This window comes from Antechinus flavipes, chromosome 2, assembly GCF_016432865.1.
Source record: "Antechinus flavipes isolate AdamAnt ecotype Samford, QLD, Australia chromosome 2, AdamAnt_v2, whole genome shotgun sequence".
Lineage (NCBI taxonomy): Eukaryota > Metazoa > Chordata > Mammalia > Dasyuromorphia > Dasyuridae > Antechinus > Antechinus flavipes.
Window position 1 is genome coordinate 157,597,273 of NC_067399.1, and position 17,239 is coordinate 157,614,511.

At 34.7% G+C, this 17,239-nt stretch overlaps 1 protein-coding gene across 1 annotated transcript in view; it reads left to right on the forward strand.

Moving 5' to 3' along the window:
• The window catches only part of RALGAPA2 (Ral GTPase activating protein catalytic subunit alpha 2), a 397,768-nt gene that overhangs the window by 173,934 nt on the left and 206,595 nt on the right, over positions 1–17,239 (forward strand). The window contains exon 25 of the mRNA XM_051975852.1: positions 10,190–10,318. Coding sequence (XP_051831812.1) covers positions 10,190–10,318 — 129 coding nt within the window. The remainder of the gene's footprint in view (positions 1–10,189; positions 10,319–17,239) is intronic.

The following is a 17,239-nucleotide window of genomic DNA, read 5'->3' on the forward strand; positions in this document are numbered from 1 at the left end:
TCCCTTGCAGCCACTACTACTTAATTGTAAATCCTTTGAGCTTGGATTCAGTGTGGCTAATCAAACAAGCAGGTGTATTAAAACTAGGCTAACTTCTTTTCTTTACTTATGTATTAACCCTTTTCTAGGGCTTTCTATAATCTATGGTTTCCACATCAGGTCCTACTTATTTCCTGATTTTCCTATCATCTTGTGAGTGGTAGAATTAGGTAGGCTAGCCATCTGCTCCCTTACCCTCCCAGTTGGCTCCCCTTCCTTTAAGAAGCGCAGGTTTAGTTAAAACAGATTGGGTATGGTCCAGGAAGTAGGATAGAGTCTGTGTGAGTTTATTTTAGTCAAATTGGTTTGTAGTTTTTAAGAGTAAATAACAATCTTACTTTCTTTTGCTTCTTTTCTCTTTATATTTACCTATCTTTTCCATTATGCATAGGCATCTGATACTTTAGAAGAGTGCATGAGACATCCCTTCCACAGACACCTTTAAAAAAACAACAAAGAAATCAGAAATTGTTATGAAACAGTTTTTAGTTCTCACAGAGGTGTCATAAGATAGCATTGTTGAAAACTTTAATTTTAAACTTTATTAAAGATATTTTAAAAATTAAACAGGGTATGGGATTTAGAATCTTAACATTAACAGGTGGGATTAACACAAGCACAACAAAGTTAACATTATGGTTGTTTGCCTTATTAATCTTCAAATATGCTACATTCTGCTACCTTTTTAGCCAGGTTTGCATAAATCCTTTCATTGCAGTGTGTGTCAACAGATATATTCCTCCATCTGCTGCTCTATAGCTTGATGTCTGATATTCAGAGACAAGGGCACAGCACAATGCGTACCTCTGTTAGTAGTTACAGGTGTGTTGTGAGGAACCTAGTACATTAATCAGACCCTTAATTATGAAAAAGGTGGATCTTTTGTTCTGACCTTGGAGCATGAATTTACCATACACTTTATAAAACTGCAGCATCCATCTGCTCCATCTCTTAGAATGTTTGTCTTGACTGATATTGACTTTAAAATGTATCAAAGGAAGTGATTAAAATAGGTTTAAACATTAACTTGAAAGCAGCCTGTAGCTCATTTTGGTTAAGAAACTAAAGAATTTACCTACTATGATTAGTAAAAATATTTTTTGTCTGTCAAAATCACTCTTTAAAATGTTTTATTTAAGAATGGAGATTTGTATTGACTAATTAAAATTTAGTTGGTTATCGTTGGGTAACAGATTTGAATTTTAGATATCAATGTTATTCAGGTTTATTCTTTCTTTAATTTCTAAAGTGGCATGAAAAGAAATTTGATGGCATATAAAGAAAGCATCTTAAAGGATTTTTCCTAATCAGTGTTCAGAAGCTAAATGGATGCTCCTATGGTTTAATTAATGTGTATAATCATAAAGAACTAGATAATGAGTCTCAGGTTTGCCTTATTTGTAATCCCTTTTCTTGACTTTCATGAAGGTGTATTAAGTGACTTAACTGAGATCATACAGTTAGAAAGCTATAAGGGACAGAGACATTATTTGAACCTAAGTTTAGCCTCAGACACTTAGTAACTATGTGTGACCCTGGGTAAATCAGTTTTCTCATCTATAAAATGAACTGACGAAGGAAATGGCAAAACCCTCTCATATCTTTACCTAGAAAACTCAAATGAGGTCATAGAGTTAGTTGGGTATGTCCGAGCAATGAAAACTATGATTCCAAATCCACTTTTTTTTTTCCTGTTGCATTATGTGGTGGTCACTCTTATAATGATCAGTCAGTCATTATTTGTGTTATACCAGAAGTCAAAGGATGTTCTTTGTACATTAGGGAAAAGTCTGATTGTATGTCAGAAATTTTGATTTTCATGTATATGTATAGATATCACTAATAATAGTTATAGCTTCAAATTTGAAAAATTAAATTATCAGACTTTTCTCTAATCAGTGAGCTATTCTCTCAATATTTTAAAAGAGTGATTATTTCTGAAAGGGAGTATGCCACTTATTTGGCAAACTTTACATTTTTTAAAAGGATAAAATTCTTTAACTGTAAAAGAATTTTCAGTCATGGAATAGCTAAAGAGGGAAAAAAAAGCATATTTTTTTAATCACTATTTTAGAAGTTGAAGAGCACTAGAGTTGGGAAGCATCATGTCTCTAACCTAGGCATAGTTGGAATATTATAATCCCTTGTATTTTTTTAGTTTCCTCTGGAATTTTTGAAACTTCTGACTAGAACTGGGAGGAACCCTCCAAGCTCACCACCTACTCCATTCTACCTGTTCCTCACCCTTCATACTTTTTACAAGTGAGGAACTGAGAGTGAAGCTAAGTGCAACAAGAATTTACACTATTCTAGGACTTCTAGAAAGAGAAAAGCAAAAATAGAACAGACCCTGTCCTTGAGAAGGATACATTTTATCAGGAAAAGCAACATATACACATACATATAAAATGCAGGCAAAGTAACTTTCAGGTAAATATGAATACCAGCAACTGAAGGTTATGACAAGACCTCATATGGAAATGAAAGGAGACGGTGCTTGTTCTAAGCATTGAAAGAGGCCAGGAATTCTAAGAGGAAAAGTTAAATAAAGTATGTTTTAGGTCTACGGGAGTTTAGCTAATGTCAAAAAAAGACCAGAGATTGAATGTTCTGTTTGAGGAAGAACAAAAAGGCAACTTTGGCTGGATTGTAGTTTGCATAGAGGAGAATATTGTATAATAAGGTTAGAAAGGGAGGATGGAGCTAGGTTGGAACTAGGTTATGAAGGGCATTCCACTCCAAACAAAAGAGTTTGTAATTTGTTCCTTGAGCTAATAGACAGTCACTGGATTGTAGTGAGCAGAGAAATGATATGGCCAGATTTGTACTTTAGGAATATCACTTGGACAGTTATATTGAATTACAGAGGAAAGAAATGAATCAGGGAGAATAATTAGGAGGCTATTTCAGTAGGGTAGGTGAGAGATGATGAGGACCTGAACTAGGATAGTGATTATATGACTAGAGAGAAGAATACAGATGTGAAAGATATTGTGGGAATAGAATTGACAAGCGTTGGCATGTGAAAGTATATGTTGGAATAAGGGAAAACAAGTTAAAGATGACTCTGAAGTTGCAAAGCTGGATAACTGGCAATACCTCTGACAAAAGTAAGGAAGTTTGAAAGAAGAATGAATTTTTTTTAATTATAGCTTTTTATATACAAAACATATGCAGAGGTACTTTTTCAACACTGACCCTTGCAAAAACTTCTGTTTCAGCTTCTCCCCTCCAACCTCCTCCCCTAGATGGCAGGTAGTCCCTTACATGTTAAATATGTTAATGTATATGTTAAATACAATATATGTATACATATTTATACAGTTATCTTGTTGCACAAGAAAGAACGGATTTTTTTTTGGGGGGGGAGAGATCTCAACCTTGCATTCTCAGAGAAAGAACAGATTTTGAAAGAAGATAAAAATAACCTGAGAAGAAAAAAACAAAAATGCAAGCAAACAATAACAGAAAGAGTGGAAATGTTATGTTGTGGTCCTTACTCATTTCCCAGTGTTCTTTCTCTGAGTGTAGCTGGTTCTGTTCATTACAGATGAATTGGAACTGACTTGGATCCTCTCATTGTTGAAAGAGCCACGTTCATCAGAATTGATCCTCATACAGTATTGTTGTTGAAGTGTATAATGATCTCCTGGATCTGCTCATTTCACTTAGCATCAGTTCATGTATGTCCCTCCAAGCCTCTCTGTATTCATCCTACTGGTCATTTCTTATAGAACAATAATATTCCATAACATTCATATACCACAGTTTATTTAGCCATTCTCCAATTGATGGGCATCACTTCAATTTCTGGTTTGTAGCTACTACAAAAAGGCTGCCACAAACATTTTTTGCACATATGGGCCCCTTTCCCTTCTTTAAGATCTCTTTGGGATATAAGCCCAGTAGAAACACTGCTGGATCAAAAAGTATGCACAGTTTGATAACTTTTTGAGTATAATTCCAAATTGTTCTCCGGAATGATTGGATCCATTCACAACTCCACCAACAATGCATCAGTGTCCCAGTCTTCCCACATCCTTTCCAACATTCATCATTATCTTTTCCTGTCATCTTAGCCAATCTGAGAGTGTAGTGGTATTTCAGAATTGTCTTAATTTGCATTTCTTTGATCAACAATGATTTGGAACACCTTTTCATATGACTAGAAATAGTTTCAATCTCTTCATCTGAAAATTGTTTGTTCATATCCTTTGACCATTTATCAATTGGAGAATGGCTTGATTTTTTTATAGAGTCAATTCTCTATATATTTTGGAGATAAAGCCTTTATGAGAACCTTTAGTTGTAAAAATGTTTTCCCAGTTTATTGCTTCCCTTCTAATCCTGTCCACATTAGTTTTATTTGTACAAAAGCTTTTTAACTTAATATAATAGAAATTTCTATTTTGTGATCAATAATGACCTCTAGTTCTTCTTTGGTCACAAATTCCTTCCTCCTCCACAGGTCTGAGAGGTAAAACTATCCTATGTTTTTCTAATTTATTTATAATCTCATTATTTATGCCTAGATCATGAACCCCTTTTGATCTTATCTTGGTGTGTGGTGTTAAGTATGGGTCAATGCCTAGTTTCTGCTATACTAATTTCCAATTTTCCCAGCAATTCTTGTCAAATAATGAATTCTTATCCTAAAAGCTGGGGTCTTTGGGTTTGTCAAACACTAGATTGCTATAGTTATTGACTATTTTGTCCTGTGAATTTAACCTATTCCACTGATCAACTAGTTTATTTCTTAGCCAATACCAAATGGTTTTGGTGACTGCTGCTTTATAATATAATTTTAGATCAGGTCACCTTCATTTGATTTTTTTTTTCTTTAGTTCCCTTGAAATTCTTGACCTTTTGTTCTTCCAGATGAATTTTGTTGTTATTTTTTCTAGGTCATTAAAATAGTTTTTTGGCAGTCTGATTGATATAGTTTTAAATAATAGATTAGTTTTGTCACCTTTATTATATTTGCTTGACCTATCCAGAAGCACTTAATATTTTTCTAGTTGTTTAGATCTGACTTTATTTGTGTGGAAAGTGTTTTGTAGTTTTGCTCATATAGTTCCTGACTTTCCCTTGGCAGATAGATTCCCAAATATTTTATACTATCAACAATTATTTTAAATGGAATTTCTCTTTGTATCTCTTGCTGTTGGATTTTGTTAGTGAGGTATAAAAATGCTTATGATTTATGTGCATTTATTTTGTATCCTGCAACTTTACTAAAGTTGTGGATTATTTCTTTTCTTTTTTTATATTATAACTTTTTATTGACAGTACATATGCATAGGTAATTTTTTACATTCTCCCTCGCACTCACTTCTGTTCCAACTTTCTCTTCCCTCCTTCCACCTCCTCCCCTATATGGCAGGCAGTCTTATACATGTTAAATATGTTATAGTATATTTTAGATACAATATATATGTGCAGAACCAAACAGTTCTCTTTGTTGCACAGGAAGAATTGGATTCAGAAGGTAAAAATAATCTGGGAATAAAAACAAAAATGCAAACAGTTCACACTCATTTCCCAGTGTTCCTTTTCTGTGTATAGCTGATTCTGTCCATCATTGATCAGTTGGAACTGAATTAGGTCTTCTCTTTGTCGAAGATATCCACTTCCATCAGAATACATCCTCATACAGTATTGTTGTTGAAGTGTATAATGATCTCCTGGTTCTGATCATTTTACTCAGCATCAGTTCATATAAGTCTTTCCGAGCGTCTCTGTATTCATCTTGCTGGTCATTTCTTATAGAGCAATAATATTTCATAACATTCATATACCACAAAATAGCCAACCATTCTCCAATTGATGGACATCCAATCATTTTCCAGTTTCTAGCCACTACAAAAAAGCCACCACAAACATTTTGACACATATAGGTCCCTTTCCCTTCTTTAATATCTCTTTGGGATATAAGCCCAATAGTAACACTGCTGGATAAAAGGGTGTGCACAGTTTGATAACTTTTGGGGCATAATTCCAGATTGCTCTCCAGAATGGTTGGATTCATTCACAATTCCACCAACAATGCATCAGTGTCCCAGTTTTCTTGCATCCCCTCCAACATTCATCATTATTTTTTCCTGTCATCTTAGCCAATCTGAGAGGTATGTAGTGGTATCTCAGAGTTGTCTTAACTTGCATTTCTCTGATCAATAGTGATTTGGAACATTCTTTCATATGAGTGGAAATAGTTTCAATTTCATCATCTGAAAATTGTCTGTTCATATCCTTTGACCATTTATCAATTGGAGAATGGCTTGATTTCTTATAAATTAGAGTCATTTCTCTATATATTTTGGAAATGAGGCCTTTATCAGAACTTTTAACTGAAAAAGTATTTTCCCAGTTTGTTGCTTTCCTTCTAGTCTTGTTTGCATTATTTTTGTTTGTACAAAGACTTTTTAATTTGATGTAATCAAAATTTTCTATTTTGTGATCAGTAATGATCTCTAGTTCTAGTTATTTCTAATAGCTTTTTAGTAGACTCTCTGGGGTTCATACCATCATATCACCTGCAAAGAGTGATAATTTGGTTTCCTCATCACCTACTCTAATTGCTTTCATTTCTTAGTACTTAATGTAGTTCTACAAAATTCACACATACAATAATGTAATTATAAGAGAGCATATAAGGTGGGAGCCTCAGCCAGAGTCAGAGCCAGAGAAGACAAGTGCACTGGAGGTGGGAACTCAAGCCAAGCAGAGACAGATTCATTCCATCTTCATCAGCCTCGTTATGGCTGGCCTGGCCTTATAGTGGCTGGTCTGGCCTCCTGCACTTCTCCACTGAAACCAAGACTTCAAAAAACTTCTAAGAAAGCTAGCCTGGACCCCAGGCAAGGAAACCAGATTGTGAAAGAGATAATAAAGGATTTGGACTTTAACATTCTCAGGGTGATTACTGAAAAGAAGGCTGCCCCAAAACCTCAAGAAAACCAAACAAGAACATTATATACATGTACACTTTATGTATACCCATAACAGAAATACAGTTCTCAAGAGTTTTTTACCTTTTTATGCTTCTCTTGAGTCCTGGTTTTTTCGTCAGGAATAAATGGAATTCATCTAATTCATTGAATGTCCATCTTCTTCCCTGGAAGAAAATGTTCAGTTTGGAGGGTAAGTTATTCTTGGCTGTATACCAAGTTCTTTTGCCTTTTGGAATATCAGATTCCCGGCTCTTCGATCCTTTAATGTGGATGCTGCTAGATCCTGGGTGATTCTTATGTGGCTCCTTGGTATTTGAATTTTTTTTTTTTTTCTGGCTACTTGTAGTATTTTTCCCTTGGTCTGATAGTTCTGGAATTTCTTGGAGTTTTGATTTTGGTATCTCTTTCAGTTCATGATTGATGAATTCTTTAAATGTCTATTTTGCCTTCTGTTTCTATAACATCTGGGCAATTCTCTTTGATGTTTTCCTGAAAGATAGTGTCTAGGCTCTTTTTTTTCATCATAATTTTCAGGGAATCCAATAATCCTTAGATTATCTCTCCTAGATCTATTTTCCAAGTCTGTTGTTTTCCCAAGTAAGTATTTAACTTTTTTTTTCTATTTTTTCATTTTTTTGGTTTTGCTTGACTGATTCTTGGTGTCTCAAGTCATTCATTTCCATTTGTTCAAGTCTGATTTTTAATTATTTTCTTCATTTACTTTTTTAATTTCTTTTTGTATTTGTCTAATTGAGTTTTAAAATGAGTTGTTTTGTTCTATGGAATTTTTTTTTCATTTCACCAGTTTTTGTTTTTTTTTTTTTAAGAATTATTTTCTTTTTCCAATTCACAAATTCTGTTTTCCTGAGAGTTGATTATCTTTCCCGATTAGCAAATTCTGTTTTTCAGGGAGTTGATTTCTTTATCCACTGTACTTTTAATGACTTACCCTGACCCTCTTGCAAAGCTTTCCTTTCCTTTCCTCATTTTTCATCTAGCTCTCTTTTAAGATCCTTTTTAATTTCTTTTATGAGAGCCTTGTGTGATGGGGACCTTTGGATCTAGAGACAAACTGGTTTTAGTCTCCTCAGGGTTTGAAGTCTGTTCTCTTTCCGTGTAGATAAGCTATCAATAGTTAGTATCTGCTTTGCCTTTTTGCTCATTTTGGAAAAAAAACTACGGTATGCTTATCAGGGGGCAATGGGGTCTTTCCAAGCTGCCTCTACAGACAGCAGAAAGTAGCAGTGAAGGGGCAGTGGGACAGCACCCACAGGTTGTGCTTGAACCTGAAATCAGGTCCTGCAATCAGTAGCTTCTGAAAAGGCAGCTACTATGACTACACTGGGACCAACAACTGCAGCTGCGCCTGGATCACACTGAGCCCCTCCTGATGCTAGGTGGGTGTGGCCAGATCCCAAGAGATTCCAGCATTTTGGATTTAGTCTTCATCTTCATCCTTCATCCTTCATCATCATCTCTGCTGATCTACTGGCTTGCTGCCAGGGCAAAGTAGCTACCCTATGATAAAGTTCTCCCTGCAGATTTTCCACCAACAGAGATCACACCCGCCCTCCCCTCCTCCCCTCCCCCCCCCCTTAGGTCTGCTCAGTCTGAGCTGGTTCCTGTGCTCTCACTGCTTGTCTGATGGCTGCACCTGGCCTAGCCCCATTCCATCCCTGCCCGTGAGGAAAAACAGACCTTTTTCTGGAGAATTTCAAGATTATCTTCAGTTGCTAATGTGTTGTACTTCCAATATTCGTGGGTTCTGATAGTCAAGCACTAATTCCGAGGCTGAATATCATTGAAATAGATTGAGGGAAAAGGACAGTTTAGGAAGATGCATGTGTCCTCTCTGCCATCTTGGCTCCAACCCCATAAAGAATGAATTTGAAAGAATGATAATTCTACCTATGACATTTTGAGTTTGAGATTCTTATCCCATCAAAGGAAACTGAAAAGAAATGGTCAGACAGATAGAAGAGAACTAAGAAAGCGCATTCTCACAAAAACTCAAGGAGAATAGTGTGTGTGTGTGTGTGGGGGGGGGGTTATCAGCGTCAAATACTGTCGAGAGGTTAAGAAGGATGAGGACTGAAAAAAACAGTTGGATTTACTAATGGGAGAGAACCATTTTGATTGAGTAGTGAGATTGGAAACTAGATTACAAAGAGTAGAAAAGTAAGAGTTAAGAATAAGTTGAAACACTCAGTGCAATAGTATTTTCTTAGAATTTGGCTGTGAAAGAAAAGAGAGATATATAGACAACTTTAGAGGGATGGTAAGGTCAAGTGAGGTTTTTCAAGGATTAGGTAACCTGATGTTTTATTTTGTCAACTTTTCACATAATGCCTATATGAAATGGAAAACAGAATTTCCTGGAATTTAAATATGTACATTTATGAAGACTAATACTAAAATATATTATTTTACAATGTGTATTGTTAGAGAATCCTTTATATATTTTAACTGTTTATTCTGTCTGTCCTTCTTCTGTAATGTAAGGCATTATAATTCCTAAAGGTGGACATTAGTCCTTGTAACCTAGACTCTGGTAACACCAGTCCCAACTGGTATTAAAGTGGGTAGAAAGAATAGCACATTTGAAAAGAGTTAACTTGGAGTTGTACTTGTCTGCTTTTTGGTTTTGTAAGCAAATCTTTCTTTAGTTTCAGTTTTCTTATCTCTAAAACAGAACATGATAATGTTTTCACTAACTAGCCTGCCTCTAAGGATGTTGTGAAGGCTAAATGACTAAAGATATTTTTGAATCATAAAGTGCTATTAATATAAATTATTGCTCTTATTAGAACTAGCTGCATTATTTGGACAAATCATTTTGATTCTTGGTGCCTCATATTTCCATTTTGAAGATAGATACTGTAATACCTGATTCTAGGAATTAAGTGGGCTAGGTGATCTTGAAAGTCCCTTCCAGCTGTAAAATCTATGATTTATTCATCTCATAAAGATGTCTATGATATATTTATCTCATAGAGAGGTCATGAACACATATGAGGTAATAATTCTTTCCTCAAGTATATACACTCAGCTCTTGAAGGCCTTGTAGAAATACCAAGTATAAAATGCTGTTGTAAATTTTAGAGCATCATTGATCTTCCCTTAGGAGGTTTTTTCCCCTTGTAAAACTTAATATGCTATCTCATGTTTTGTTTTTGTTTTTGTTTTTTCCTGTCCTTCAGGATATCTTAAATACAGTTATAAAGCATTGTCCTTCCCGTTTTTTCTTCTTGGCTTTACCTGGCTTTACAATGCTGATAGGAGACTTCATCACTGCTGCATCCAGAGTTCTTAGTACAGACATGTTGGCGGTGAGTATGACAATGCTCAACATCCACATTCCCAAGAGAGTGTACAGTCGCTAACAAGGTTCAGATTTCTCCACTCTTAACAGGTGTTGACTCATTAGTACAATGTGAAACTGGACTCTCAGGGTAGATACCATGGCAGCTGATGTGTGAAATTGTAGGATAAGGTGACATACTAGTATTGCAAAGGTGTTTCATCAAAAGGCCAAAGTGTGAGAAATCATATCCTTACTAGTACTTCAGCACATTTACACACTAAAAAGCAAGTCTTGGGTTTCACAATCTCATTAGCTTTTTATAATAAATGGAAATGGACCTAGATGCTTGTAATAAGCACAGATTTCTAAAGGTAATGGCATTAAGAACTTTTTTTTATTTGAGAGGGTAAGAAACATATAGAACATTTTGATTTCTTTAAAATGGGAAAATAATGGTTCTTAAATTGAAGGAAATTTTTAAAATTACTCATTCCATAACAATTTGTTAAAGGCTTAATATCAAAACACTGTCTTCATATACCTTTGTTTCAATTTCTATATAATGTATTAGAATACTATATCATTTATACTAAAATTATTTCATGATTTTATTCATGATTATAAACTAAACTATTATTAAATAAAAATTATATATTGTTTATTAAAGCTAATATATTATAAGGAGATGGTCATAAATTTGCACTGTAATGTAAAGTTTATGCTTAATATTTTCTTTTAATCTTTACATTTAATCAGAATATTGTGAGGTACCTTGGAAAAATAAGTCACTCAGCAAGCATTTATTAAGCACTCTCTTTGTGCCAGATACTGTGCTAGGTGATGAGGACGCAGATAACAAATATATGTTTATAAGGTGCATACAAGTATAAGATAACCACTTGTGCCTGTAGTTTCATAATTGAATGAGGTTTTTATGTTTAAACTTGTGTCTTTTTCTTTACTCTTTTTATATTACCTATTCATGCCCATCTTAAATGTATTTTTTTCTGTATGATTCTTCCTTAGAATGGTGAGCCTCATTATTAATTGAGGGCTTCTGTTACCACTATTAACAGGAAAGAACTAAGCATTTGCCCTGTTAGACAAAACCAGACCCCAGAATCATTTACAAAAATGTTTATTGAAACATTAATACCTAACAGCTTGAATTTACTTTCACACTTAGTTACTTAAAAAAAGAAAAGATTAAAAAAAAGGATAAGCATGAGATGGGGGATGATTTAATTATGAGGTCACAGCTGCAGAATAAGAGAGAAGGATGCCAGCTGCTAAATTGGAATTTCTAAAATACAAATCTAGCTGTGTCATCTCCCTAATCAGAAATCTTCAATGGCACCCAATTGCCTCTAGGGTAAAAGTACGGTCTTCCTCAGTGTGGCATTTCAAAGCTCTTAGTTACCTGGCTTCCACCTATTTTTCATCCTTACTTCATGCTGTTTTTGTTTAAAAGACTGGTAGTTCTTTTACATGAAATTATATCTTCTACCTCCATGCTCTATGAAGCATGGAATGCTTCACTTTTTCTTGCTCAGTTAATCACTTAGTCATTTAAGAAGAATTAGTAAGTACTTTCTCTGAGGTTTAGCTAAATGACTCAGTAGAGAGATCTGGGCATGGAATCTGGAAGTCCTAAGTTCAAATTTAACTTCAAACATTTACTTATAAGCTCTGTAGCCCTGGGCAAGTCAGTTAACTTATATCTGCTTCAGTTTTTTCAATTATAAAATGAAAGTGATATCAACACTTACCTCTCTTGGTTGCTCAAATGAGATGATGTATGTACAGCTCTCAGCACAATTCCTGGTACATAGTAAGCACAATAATAAATGCTTATCTCCTTACCCCTTCCATTACTATATGCCAAGTATTATGCTAATTACTAGATATCCAAATACAAGAAAAAAAAATCAAGTAATCCTTACTCCCAAGGAATTTACATTCTAGTCCCTAATTTTTTTTGAAGTACAACTCATGTGATACCAACGTAAAACCTTTCTTGGTCCCTCCAGTTACGAATACTTTCCTCCTCCAGAAGTTTTTTGGTTGTTATTCAGTCTTTTCAATCCAGTCTTACTCTGTCACCCCTTTTTGGAAATTTTTTTGCCAAAGATATTGAAATGATTTATCATTTCCTTCTACTGCTCATTTTGCAGATGAAGAAACTAAGGCAATAGGGTTAAATGATTTGCTTTGGATCATGTGGCTAATGAATGTCTGAGGCAGGATTTAAACTCGCGTCTTTCTGACGTTAGACATAGTGTTCTATCCAATGTATATCTTTGTCCCATTTTTTTAGCTATATACAAATTGAATCAGGAATACAATCCCCTGAAGGCAGAGCCTGTTTAATTTTTCTCATTGTGTTTCTCTTTGTGCCTAGTATAGTGCCTTACACATGCTTAATAATTTGTAATAAATTGAGGGTGGAAAGGAAAATCTAATTAATTCCAGAGTGTGACACTCTGTTAGGACAGGGAATATATACTAACTTAAAGATCACCTGATTGAATTTCCTTTTAAAAAGAAAAAGGGGTACAGAATGGATTAGAAAGCACAACAATAACAATACATTGACTAAAAGAAATATACCTATGACCAAATTATGCCTGCATATTCAAAATAAGAAGATAGATTAAAAATTATCATATTACATTTAACATGTATTGGACTACCTGCCAGATAGGGAAGGGTGTGGAGGGAAGAAGGGGAAAATTTGCAACAAAAGGTTATGAAAGGGTCAATATTGGAAAAATTACCCATGCATATGCTCTGTAAATAAAAAGCTTTAATTTTAAAAAATATATTATCATGTTAAAGCATTGAAGAAAATCTAGGGAATTAAGAATTACAACTATGATACTGGACCAAACAGAATTCACATTAAAATAGATTGATAGTTATAAATATTATGCTTAAAAGTACCTTTGTCTGTTAAAAATATTAATTATGTATTCCCAACAGTGTCAAAGCAAAAAGCAACAGATTTGCAAAAAAGAATTACAAGGGAAAACTAAAAAGTACTAAATTATTACCTCATTAACAAAATAACAAAACAAAAACATAAACAAGAAGCTATAAATAAATGATAAAAAAAAACCACTAGATTTGATAGCTGAATGAAATAGGCATAGTAAGGAATTCATTTTTTACTAACAGTTATATCGAATTTTAACAAAATAATTATTCTTTGGGGAGAAATTTACGAATAAATTGAGAAAGTCAAATTTTAAAAAAATTTTACATTACCATCAAATTAGTTTATGATTATAAACTTTTTCATATTTCCTCCTGTGGGATTAGTAAATGTTTCACAGAGAAAGTGGAATGCATCTTGAACTTTAAGAGGGAGAAAAGAATGGAGTCAAGGAAGCCTAATTATGGAGCTAGTGCTGTAATCTAAGCAATGAGAGCCTACATTATGAGGATATGGACCCTAGATATTTTGGGAATAGACATGAAGAAACCAATTAATTGGATATGAAAGGATGAGGAAAAGTAAAGATTTTTTTTCCTCAGTGCCTTATATTGATGTGAAGCTACCCTGCTTTCTCAAAAATGATGTCAATGATCTCAAGTAGGAGAGTCTTTAAGTACAGAACGGGTAGCAGAACGTATATCTATGCTTAATGACCAGCCCAACTTAGTTTGGAAATTTTGGGGTTAACAAATCTTGAAGAATTTTTCCTAAACTGGCCTGAGTTAGAATCTACATTAGTAGAGGGAATACCCATAGTGACAGAATCATATGGTACCACTATTTTTAATAGTTCCACAATGTCCTATAAGCAAAAAATTCTATAAGACAAAGAATTTTTTGCTGTTTCTTTATAATAATCGAAGTCAAAATATAGTGTTCTTCCAAAAGTAAATCATATTACTAAAATTAGATCACTTTTAAAGATGGACTACACACATACACATACGCAGGGACACATAAACATACACTGAATAATTTCATTTATTATGGGCCTTACTCAGATTTATACAAGCCAACTTGATTGCCAGTGTTTTAGAAGTGTGAGCTAGACTCAAAATTACTTAGCATTTAAAGTACCTATTGTATCAGTATAAATCTGCTCTAAATACAATAAAAAACTAACTATATACATACTGAAACAGAAAGACCTTAAAAGCTTTTCTTTTGTGCTTTGTATTTCTTTAAAATGAAGACCATTAATGATTTACAAAAATTTCAAAAGGGAGGCCCAGCCATGATGTCAGAGTATAAAGGCAGTAATTTGCCCAACCTGTCCCTCAAACTGCTCCAAATCCCTTTAAATTTTATCTAAACAAATTTTAGAGCATCAAAATACCTGAAAGGTTGAGTAGAATATTTTCCAACCAAAGGCAACTTAGAAGCTCAGCTGAAAAGGTGCGAGTCCAGTGTGCAGCTCCAGCCCTGATCCAGGACCAACCTCTGAATCAGGTGCAGTATTAGTGGCTTCCAGACTTCTCAGTTCAGACACCAAACAGGATCTGGAAGATCAGCAAAAAAGGTCTGTGGAACCAGATTGCACCAAAAGGCTAGTGCAGTCCCAGCACAGGCCCAGCTCTGGCCCCAGTCTGCCTGGACCCCAGCAACAGTGAGGGAGACCTCTGCATCAGCAGCAGTGATGGAGGCTTCTGCACCTCTCAGCCAGACACATCAGAGAGGGCTCGGAAGGTAGCAATAGGGTAGGAATCTGGTGTACAGTCCCAGTGCAGCCAGGGGTCAGTGGAGTCCCAGCCCCAGCTAGCATCCTTGATCTTACAGCTATAATAGGGTGGGACAATCCTAAAAGCTCCAGAACAGAAAAAAGCGCTTGTGGTCAGATTCCTACAAGGGCTTCTGAGAACAGCTGCCCACAACCTCTGAAGCTTGGGACAGTACACCCTCTAGTACACCCTCTACCCTGGAAACAGAGCCCTACTGCAACAAAGAGTTAAAAGCAGAATAATAGGCTAGGAAAATGAGCAGAAAACAAAACAAAAAAAAAAAAGTTTCTGACCATTGAAAGTTATTATGGTGACAGGGAATCAAAACATACACTCAGCAGAAGATAACATAGTTGAAACACCTAGATCTAAAGCGTCCAAGAAAAGTAAGAATTGGACTCAGGCCATGGAAGAGCTCAAAAGGGACTTTGAACATCAAGTAAGATGCCATCTAGGGGAAGGGGTGAGGGGAACAGAGGGAAAAATTTGGAACACAAGGTTTTGCAAAGGTCATTGCTGAAAAATTATCCATGCCATATGTTTTGAAAATAAAAAGCTATAATAAAAAGAAAGAAAATTAAGTAAGAGAAAAAGGAAAAATTAGGGAAAGAATTGAGAGAGGTACAAAAAACTAATGTAAGGAGAAGAATGCCTTAAAAAGCAAAATTGGCCAATTGGGAAAGAAGATACAAAAGCTCACTGAGGCAAGTAATTCCTTAAAAAATAAAATTGAGCAAATGGAAGCTAAGACTTAATGAGAAATAAAGATACAAAAAAGCAAAAAGAAAGAAAGGAAGAAAACAATAGGGAAAAAATGTGAAATATCTCATTGAAAAAACAATTGATATAGAAAATAGATCCAGGAGAGATAATTTTAAAATTATTAGTATGTTGGCAACCCCTGATCAGAAAAAAAAAAAAAAAAAAAAGAGCCTGGACATCATCTTTCAAGAAATTATTAAGGAAAACTGAATTGATATTCTAGAACCAAAAGGTAATATAGAAATTGAAAGACTCCACCAATCACCTTCTGAAAGAGAACCCAAAATAAAAACTACCAGGAATATTATAGTCAAATTCTGGAACTTCCAGGTCAAGGAAGAAATAATTCAAGTACAGTGGAGCCGCAGTCAGAATAACACAAGATCTAATAGCTTCTACATTAAAGGACCCGAGGGCTTGGAATAAGATGTTCTAGAGAGCAATGGAGCTAGGATTGCAACCAAGAATCACCTACCCAGAAAAACTGAGTATAATCCTTCAGAGGAGAAGATGGTCATTCAATGAAATAGAATTTTCAAGGATTCATGATGAAAAGACCAGAACTGAATGTAAAATTTAACTTTCATATACAGGATTTGGAGAAGTATAAGGAGATAATTAGGAAAATGATATTATAAAGGACTTAATAAGTTTTATCTGTTTACATTCCTACATGGGACGATGATACTTGTAACTCATTAGAACATTCTCATTATTATTGCAGTTAGAAGGAGTATATATATGGACAGAGGTACAGGTATGAGTTGACTATAAAGGGATAATATCTTTTTTTTAATGATGAAATTAAGGGGTGAAATAGGAATGTACTGAGGGAAAGGGAAAAGTAGAAGGTGCTGCTATAAAAAAAAAGATGCAAGAAAAACCTTTTATAGAGGGGAGGAAGGGGGGAGAATAAGTGAATGAACCTTATTCTCATCAGACTTGGCTCAAATAGGAAATAATATACATACTCAATGGGGGCATAGAAATCTCTCTTACCCTGCAGGAAAACAGGTGGGGAATAGCATATGAGAAGTGGGGAGGGTGATAAAATAGAGGGCATATTGGAGGGGAGGGAATGGTCAGTGGCAAAACACTTTGAGGAGAGATGGGGTGAAAGAGAGAGAATAAATGGGGGAAAATACATTAATTGTAATTAGCATTAATAATTGTAAACAGTTTTTTGAAGCAACTATTGTTCTCTGGGAAATGATAAGTAGAAGGGTCTAGGAAGAAAAATAACAAAACTTGTGAAGTCCTCCATGAACAAAGTGAGATATACTGTATACAAAGTAATAGCAATGTTTTGGGATGACAAGCTGTAAATTGCTTTGTTATTCTCAAGTAGTAGTATAAGCATTCTTTATTTCTCTATCACTTTATTTTTAACTTAATTTTTCTTGAGGATTTTAATTTTCATTAGGGTAGGAGTTCTATTTTTTTCTTTCACAATTTGACTTTTATGGAA